The sequence below is a fragment of the Triticum aestivum genome, chromosome 4A (genome assembly GCF_018294505.1).
Source record: "Triticum aestivum cultivar Chinese Spring chromosome 4A, IWGSC CS RefSeq v2.1, whole genome shotgun sequence".
Classification (NCBI taxonomy): Eukaryota; Viridiplantae; Streptophyta; class Magnoliopsida; order Poales; family Poaceae; genus Triticum; species Triticum aestivum.
Window position 1 is genome coordinate 749,660,318 of NC_057803.1, and position 9,225 is coordinate 749,669,542.

General features: G+C 47.9%; 1 protein-coding gene across 3 annotated transcripts; it reads right to left on the minus strand.

Annotated features, from left to right (window-relative positions):
* Positions 1-1,444: 1,444 nt before the first annotated feature.
* On the minus strand, positions 1,445-5,475 carry LOC123083626 (disease resistance protein Pik-1-like). Of its 3 annotated transcripts, XM_044505615.1 has the most exons (4): positions 4,375-5,475; positions 3,490-4,211; positions 1,970-3,330; positions 1,445-1,812 (listed from the first exon to the last, which is right to left on the minus strand). In XM_044505615.1, the coding sequence occupies exons 1-3, from the start codon at positions 5,214-5,216 to the stop codon at positions 2,018-2,020; spliced, it is 2,877 nt and encodes a 958-aa protein (XP_044361550.1). In that variant the 5' UTR covers positions 5,217-5,475; the 3' UTR covers positions 1,445-1,812; positions 1,970-2,017. The 3 variants fall into 3 exon arrangements, with proteins under 3 accessions (XP_044361550.1, XP_044361549.1, XP_044361548.1); XM_044505614.1 differs by having other exon boundaries at positions 1,986-4,211; XM_044505613.1 differs by having other exon boundaries at positions 1,970-4,211.
* Positions 5,476-9,225: the final 3,750 nt, after the last annotated feature.

Here is a 9,225-nt window from a genome sequence, read left to right on the forward strand (position 1 = left end):
CTCAAGGCGGGATGATAGGTTACCAATGAACTGCCGGATATACTCCTGCAGCTGATTCCTGGACAGCGATAGCATATTCACAGATTGACAGTTTCTCAGTCCATTTACGAATTCCCAGTCTCTGCTTTCCTTCGCTTCAAGCTGGTTATACTGAAGGTATAGAATGGTCAGATTTAAAGGCATTCCAAAAGAAGTGGGAATTCGTCCGGTCAAACTGTTATTTGACAATTCTATCACTTCCAACCCTGTAGCATTGCCTAGGGAAGCTGGTATGTCACCCTCAAATGTGTTGCCTTCCAAGTTAAGTTCTTTGATATTAGGCAGAAGGTCTCCGATTTTAGGTGGCAATGCTTTGCCCAGCATATTACGCTCCAAGCCTAGTATTTGGAGAGAAAATGAAAGATTCAAGATGGCATGTGGGAATTCACCTGAAAGCTTATTATGGCCCAGGATTAACTCTTAATTAATTGCTGCAATTGCCCAAGCTCATCAGGAATGCTCCCCTCGAGTTGATTTGATTGAAGATACATATATTCTAGATTTGGAAGAAAGCCTAAAGTCGGAGGAATTTGACCCACCAGCAAGTTTCTAGAGAGACCCGTGAATTTGAAAGGAGGCCTAGTTTTGGAGGAGTTTATAAGTGAATCAGGAATTATCCCGTGTAGAAGGTTGTTGTTCAGATAGAACGTGTGCAGATGTTGGAGATGGCCAAGGATCGGTATGGGGCCAACCAAGTTATTCCACTCAAGGTCAAGCTTTTGGAGGAAGGTCATGTTTCCTAGGGAGGAACTGATTTGGCCTGCTAAGTCCAGGCTGCTGAGGTTGAGCGCAGCAACACGAAACGGTCGTCTCGTGGTGCAGATAACACCGCGCCATCGACAGAAGTGGGTGGTGTTCCTCCAGCTGCTCAGGGCTCTTTGTGGATCGTCGGTGATGCTCTGCTTGAAGTTGAGCAGCGCGTGCAGATCTACGATGCTGCTATTCTCGTGGATCGTTGAGGGTCGTTGCTTTATATATAAAGCGAGACGAAAGCCTTTTTCGGTAATCCTCGCTACTAATTATTCCTAATTACTTCCTGAGTGACTGTTGCTCAAAAAAGGAAAACCTCCCGAGTGACTGACTAATGTGTTTTGTTATCAATACTTCAATAGTTTGTTGAACTGAACCTAAATCATTCCTTTTGACGAGAGTATTCCATTACTACCTACCTGCCTACCTACCTTCCTAAAAAATATCCTACCTACCATAACATAAAACCCTGCCTACATTCGTCTGTGTGTTTGACAAGAGGTATAAAAGCAAGGATCAACAGAACAAAAACATATGACCGGACAAGATATATATTGCATCAATAGTACTAGCCTTAAAAATCTTCTAACATTTGGAGATGAGGTAGTATATGTCAAGAGATGCACAATAGACTCAACTTTCAATTACAATCAAATAGTCTCGCAATTCTTATTACACAATAACAGAGTTTTGATAACATGCAGTACATACGGCATTTCCGAAAAAGAAAAAAAAATTAACAGTGCATACAACATACTGGTAGAGTGTCTCGGCCCCATGGACTATTTATTTATTTTTATTACATGACGAAAATATGAGTGAAATGAAGAAAAAAGATTAACTCGGAAGCATGCATGCATATAATGTTATGGGCAAACAACAACAAGATGCGTGTCTGTATATGACCTCGAAAGCTTCATCTGTATATGGTCACTTTTGGCCGGCGATACAAGATGCATGAAGATGGTTGCAGATAGATTCAGGTACTAGTAAAGTGGTACTTACGATGATGAAATAACCAACCTGCAAGATGACTGCATGCGTAAGTGTATTATATTATATATGGAGTACTATTGTTAGTGCAAGATGACTGCACACATCTTTTGTTAAAAAACCTCAAGAAAGAAAGAAATAGCCAACAAGATTTTTTGATTACAAAAGTGAGAAGCCAGCCACGTACCACACGGAAGGATTACCTCGTCGCCTCCATCGCCAACGAAGAAACCGATCACGCTGCTTCCAGGGTCTCCTCCTGGATCTCAGCGCCACTCCCATCACTGCTGGAAACCTCCTGTGCGCTCTCCTTCCTTGGAAAACGCTCCCTCTTTCGGCCAGAGACCAAAATCTCGATCCAGCGGGGATGCTCCTGGGCTTCTTTCCTCACGACGTCAATCATCGCGCTCACACACGGGCTGCTCTCTGCTGCTCCTTTATACCATTCCTCGTTGCATCTGAATTCGACATGGTAGAGGTTCCGGAGGTGGTTGATACCCAGACACGGAGGGTCTTTATTTGCAGGTGGGCCACCGTAGAACTGGAACTCGAAGATGAGCCGGTGCAGCTCCGGCATCGCTCCTTCCTGGAAGGTGATAATTGGCGACGCGCGGCTGTCAACAACGAGCCACATAAGCCTCGGGAACCCTTCGCCGCTGATGACTATGGGCTTTCTTGGGACGACTTCGAGCCTTAGCTTGAGGTCTTTCAGGCTAGGCATCTCCCGCAGAATCTTCAGATCCTGCTCCTCGAGTTTGCAGATCCTGATATCCAAGTAGGCAAGGTCGTTGAAGTGATCCTTGATCCACCATGGAATGTGCATGTGTTTTGTGCCAACAGTTAGCCCACCCCTTTCAGTAGTCCATGCATCCATTTGAATGGACAGGATCTCCGCGGAGAACTCAGACACAAGATCACTGTTCTTCCAAGCTTGCCGGACGCACTCAGCCACTCCCTCCAAATTCGAAAGTTGGCTAGTTTCCCAGGGTAGTGCGCTGATGGCCGAATCTAATGCCAATTTTTTAAGTTTTTTTAGCCCCACCATTTCCTTTGGTAACTTCGTCACGGGTATAAATGTCAACAACAGTTGCTTCAAATTCTGCAGTTTCCTGATCTCGCGAGGTAGCTCTGTGAGCTCCTGGTTGTAACTCAGGTCCAGAGTCTCCAAATTCTTGAGGTCCCCAATCTCCCTGGGCAGCTCTGCCAGCTTTAGGTTGCGACTCATCACTAGAGTCTTCAACTGCTGTAAGTCCCCAATCTCACTGGGTAGCTCTCTAATCAAAGTTCGCCTTACGTGCAATGTCTCCAAATACTGCAGCCTCGCTATTTCTGGTGGTATCTCACTAATTCCCTTCCCTTCTAGGCCGAATAGGTGCCTCACACGGAGCAGTCCACATATATCCTTCACATGATCATTCCCAAGAGCCTCAAAGTCAAGATCCTCAAAAACATGCACATACTTTCTGGTTTCACGAAGCCGCTGATGATATTGAAGATCCAACACTCGCACATGTTCCAACTTCTCAAAAGGGACATATGTCTTAGCACCTTCGAAAACAACAAGAGATCGAATCTGAGACCAATACAACCCAAACAAGGGATCCACTCCCTCCGCCGCACCATCAGCTGAATAATCATCCATACATAGTCGATGGATTCGACAGGCACATGACGATGTGATGTCAGAACTGCAAGTAATGAAATTACCTTCACGCAATTTCCATCCAAGGAAATTCCGCATCACGGGGTTCATTTGGTAGGCCTTTTCATCCTTATCCTCCAGCAGCATCAATAATCCTCTATCGCCAAGCTCTTCTAAATAACCTTTTCCTGCATCAAGTTCATAAATAAATCCTTCAGCGATCCATCGCATCACCAAATCATCCCCGTAAAATTTGTAATTCTCAGGGTATATACTGCAGTACAACAAGCAGGTCTTCAACATATGGTGAGGAAGATCATTGTAGCCAAGCTGCAAACTCTCTACCAACGGTTCGAACCCTGGAGTGTTCTGGATTCCACTTTGCTTAACTCGCCTCTCAAATTCGATCATATCTTGCACGTCCCTTGCTTGTTCTTGTTGCTGACAGACCATTGCCATTGCTGAAAACATGCAAAGTAGTGCTAACGGGACACCACCACACATGCGCACAATAGGATGGTCACAATCAAAGCCTTCTCCAACCATGTCAGGCTTCATCCGAGCAGCGACATCTTCCCTATCAGGTCCATAGAGCCACCTTCTCTTGTCGAAACTCAATTGAGGATTCATTCTGATGCAGGGCTTGTTATTATCAAAATCATATCCTCGCATGGAATGAATACGGCTTGTCATGACAATTCTGCTGCCCAGATTATTAACTGGAAAAGGTCTCCTAATGATGTCCCATTGTTCACGGTTCCATATGTCATCAATTATTACGAGGTACCTAGGCAAGTTAGTTGAATAAGATAGTTAGTAGACTGGCTGACCAAATTTCAAACAGTTTGACCAAATTTATTCTTGAAATCATCTGCAAACTGGAATCCTGATCGTCACCGTGCACAATTCAAGATATTAATTAAATTGATGTTTTTTATAAATTTGCGCACCTTTTGTTCTCTAGGAAATTGGATATGGTGTGGATGATATGTTCCTCTGTTCTTGCTTCGGTGCCAGCAGGTGGTTGAGCTCCTACTTGTTGGAGAATACTTGTGAGAACCTCCTTCATGTTGGGAGTTGATGTGACGGATACAAAAGACCGGGACTGGAACTTATTTGCGATCTCCTCGTCCCCATAAACAAGGCTGGCAAGGGTTGTTTTCCCTACACCGGCCATTCCAACAATGGATACTATTTTGAGCTGCAGCTCAACCATTGTGCTCTCTTCTTCTCCTACTAGGTATCTGGTGAGCTCGTTCCTCCATCCATCCATACAGACGAGCTCTGACACATCCTTGCGGACAAATGGAGCTCGACGAGGAGGTGGAGGCGGTTGGCTGGGGGTGCTGGATTTGGTGTTTCTCCATGCAAATAAGCTGGAGAAGGGTTGAGCAGACCTGTCCTTCCACTTCCACTTGCTGTGGCACCGGGCCGACACGTCATCTACTCTCCTCTTGAAATCTTGGAAAGGGCTTACTTCGATCTTCCTCTCTATCAAACGCTTGCTTCTGTGGCTGCCCTGCATCGTGAGGATGAAGTCATCAATGGCGTCGTCCATATCAGCAGCCAGATCCAGTGCTTCCTTCTTCAGGACCTTGGATTCCGCATCGAGATCCTCCTTCTCCCATATGGCCCAAAGGATAGAGTGCACCGACTTGAGCTTGGATCTGATGGACTTGACGTCCTTGCGAGTCTGGCGGCGAAGCTTGTAGTCGCTGCTCAGCAAAGCACCCAGCTTTGCTACGACGGGACCCAAGACCCCCGTGGCTGCCGTCACGGGAGCTCCCTCCATGGCTCACCTAGACCGTATGCACTGGATTGGAGCTCCGGCTCCTCCTTCCCGGCTGTGTGTATTGGCGCTAGCTAGCACCGGTGCCGGTGCGGCAGCCGACCTTGTGATTCGTCTCTATATGGGTGGTGCTTGGAGATGGACCTCCAACTGCTTTGTGTGTCTGTGTGAACGAGTGTGTGCGGGGAATGGGTGGTGGCTTCTATGGGGGTGGAGCATGAAGGTCGAACTGTAAATGATCACTTCCAGCCCGGCGGGGAGATTTCTTGTATCCGACCGCACCGCATTACAAACATTGCCGACGGGTTTAATACTTTTGCTTTCTTTTCCTTTTGAAAAAGTACAAACCTTTTCAAATGATCAGATTTACCACCAAATATTAGCCGATAGTTTTCTGCTGTATTTATATGGGAAAAAAATATGCATACATGTACAGGTGTGGGAAGTGCATTAGAGCTCCGTCCGATCATGTAAAAGCTGCACAATAAAACGTCCATTCCTCATCAGTGCTTCCTGGCCCTCAATCCGACCCGCTGTCGGCTGTTGTACGAGGTTCATGTGCTACCATTCAGACAATTATTGATGTGCTGGCTAGCACATGTGAACCTCGTAAGTCCTTATCAGGTTCCCCACATTTTCATGCATTGCTATGTTTTTTTGCGGGTGCATTCATATGTAACCTTTGAGATATAAATATGAATCATGTGACAAAAAAAAAATTTGCAGGAAAATATTGAATCTATTGACGAAAAAGGGTTTCCCCCCGCTTTGTATTACAAAGCAAACATCAAGTACAACCAATGATAGGTGCTGGGGCGGAAGCAGCACAACCACGCCCAAAAGAAAAGAAAGAGAAAAAAAAAAGAAACAAATGCCGATAACGGCGGATCGACAAAGACGACGGAGCCTCGCGACCGCTGCTTCCACCGAAGATCGTCCCCCAAGCTCCGAGACTCCGAAGCGCCGGTACCAATCAACACCTCCAAGAAGGGACGCGACGATGACGACGCTGCTGCCAAGGGTTTCTCCTGGTACACGGCGAGGAAAGAGGAAGGGTAGCCCGACGCCCTCCAGGAAGGTCCGATGGCACCCTCAGGCGCCACCGCGTCGGTGTCGGCCAAGCCAACAGGGATTTCTCCCGATCCCATCCTCTACCTCAGGCACTCCGGTGCTCGCCACCAAACTTACCACCACCCTGTGCACACGGACACGAAGCATCCAACGTTGTCTCACCACGGTACCGCGAAGATGGCCTGCACAACGAAGAAGGGGAGCCAGGACTAGGGCAGCAGCACCGTCAGCATACTGGAGGGCCCCACCTCCACCGTCCACGACGGTAGCCGACCGGACGCCAAAGCGGGAGCTTGCCGAGCCCGTGGCTCCACAGGCCCGGACGGGCCCTCAGAGGCCCGGACAACTCCCGCCTCCGCGCCGCAGCATGCATGCCGTCGTCGTCGCTGCCCCCCGTCCGAGCTGCTCCACCACCTCACCACACGGACGACGACGAAGCCACGCCGGGGCCAGCCCGCTAGGACCCAGATGGGGCCCGCGGGCCCCGATCTGGGCCGGGGGCGCGCCACGGCCAACCAGCGCCACCACTACCGAGCGAGCCGCAGGCCACCGCGCCGGGAGGCCGGGCCGTCATCAGGCCGAGGGGCACCGCCGCCGCCTCCATGCCCCGGGCAGGGAGCACTAGTAGAAAAGAGGGCTTTGGTCCACCGTGGGTTAGCCCATTAGTCCCGGTTCAGTCTAGAACGGGGACTAATGGGGGCATTAGTCCCGGTTCGTGCGCCCAGGGGCCACGTGGGCCATTTGTCCTGGTTCGCCTGGACCTTTTAGTCCCGGTTGGTGCCATGAACCGGGACTAAAGGGTGCGATGCCCATTAGTCCCGGTTCGTGGCACCAACCGGGACTAACGGGTTAGACCTTTAGTCCCGGTTCATGCCACCAACCGGGACTAATGGGGTTTGAGGCATTAGTACCGGTTCATGGCACGAACCGGTACTAAAGGTCCCATTTTCAAACTCTACCCCCCCCCCCCGGTGGATCGCCTTTTCAGTTTTAAAAAAATAAAAGAAAATGATGAAAATGTCAAAAATAAAAGAAAATAAGTTTACCATGTGATATGTGGTCTAGTTGTTGGGAAAATTTGCAAATATGAATTTTGACTTTATTTGCAAAATCTCTCGAGAATTTGTAAAAATGGGCATAACTTTTGCATACTAACTCCGATGAAAAAGTTTTTTATATGAAAAATCATCTACTCGAAAAGTTACATCCAAATTTGAGATTAATGGAACCCCGTAAAACATTTTCAAAATCCTCAAAAACCTAACAGAAAAAAAGTTACAGGCCTTTTTAGATCTAGAGTGGAAAAATTGAAAAAAATTCAAACTGTGGTCAAACAATGGTCAAACTAATTATTCTACAATATTAGTGTTACTAAATAATTATTTCATTTATTTTGAATTTTGGTCAAATTTGGTCAAACTGTGGTCAAACAATGGTCAAACTAATTATTCAAGAAATATTAGTGTTACTAAATAATTATTGTTTTTTAAAACAATAGTTTCAAACTCAAACAGTGAAATGTGTCACTTCATGCTCAAGCAAAATTCCTGAAGATTAATAGGATTAACATCTTACTATTGTCAGGAAAACAACAAGTGCAGACTTGGAAACGAGGGAGAATAGAACCCGGAAGTTAAGCGTGCTCAGGCTGGGGGAGTGGGAGGATGGGTGACCGTTCGGGAAGTTAGATGATTTGGAATGATGAGGGGTGATTAGAGATTAGAGGATAAATTGAGCAGTGATGAGGGGTGGTGATTAGAGATTAGAGGTTAAAATAATTCAGAAATTTGAAAATAAAAAAAATCAAAAAAATCAAAAAAAAATCATAAAATTTCCTTTAGTCCCGGTTGGTGTTACCAACCGGGACTAAAGGTGGAGCTCCACGTGGCCGCAGCCTTTAGTCCCGGTTCTGGATTGAACCGGGACTAAAGGGCCAGGGCATTAGTACCGACCCTTTAATCCCGTTTCATGAACCGGGACTAAAGGCCCTCACCAACCAGGACAATAGGCCCTTTTTCTACTACTGGAGGCGCGCGCGCAGGGACTGGCAGGCCCCGCCGCCGCCAACACCACCCGGCCCGCGCCGGGGGCGCCCGTCGGCGGCGGCAGGGAGGGAAGGCGCGATGAGGGCGGCCGAAGGGGAAGGAGGGCTCGCGCCGCCCCGGCCACCTCCCGGGGAGGTGGCGCGGAGCGGATCCGGGGGAAGGGGGGAGGAGGAAGGGGAAGGGGGCGGGGCGGCCGGTGACCGGCGGCGGCGGCTGGGGCTAGGACGGCCGGCGGCGGCAGGGGGAGGGAGGGAGGAACCCTAGGTCGGGGGACTATTGAATCTATTCATCAACTGTCAAGGTAGTATAAAGAACCACATAAATTATATCTAGATTCATAGACCATCTAGAGATGAGTACAAGCATTGAAGCAAGCTAAAGGCAAGCCATCGTCATCAAAGTCAGGTAAACATTGGTGTAGTAGACAGTCGGGAAGTTGTTGCGCTAAGGGCCTACATGGCCAGTGCACCATATTAACAACCATCGTTGATGAAGAGAACCATAAATAAAAAGGATCTAACATGCAGACACACGAACGAAGATATGATCCAAGCAAAGCCACCGAAGACAGACACCGATTGAATCCCATGAGATCCGTCGTAGACACACATCCACGAGTTCTCCGACGATGCTAGACACACCACTGCTACGGGGCCTAGGTAGCACTAGTAGGAAAACCCTTATAGGAATAGTTAGTCAGCGGCACAATAGAAAATACGGACACCGGTGCTATTTGGATGAACTACCAGCGACGTCGGCTAAACATCGACACATAAAGTACTCCCTCCGTCCCGGTTTATTAGGCCTCTTAGCATCACAAGCATGTCCCTTTTTATTAGGCCTCGCTTTGGAAAGGTGCATGCATACAACCATTTTATTGGTTGCATTGAAAGCCA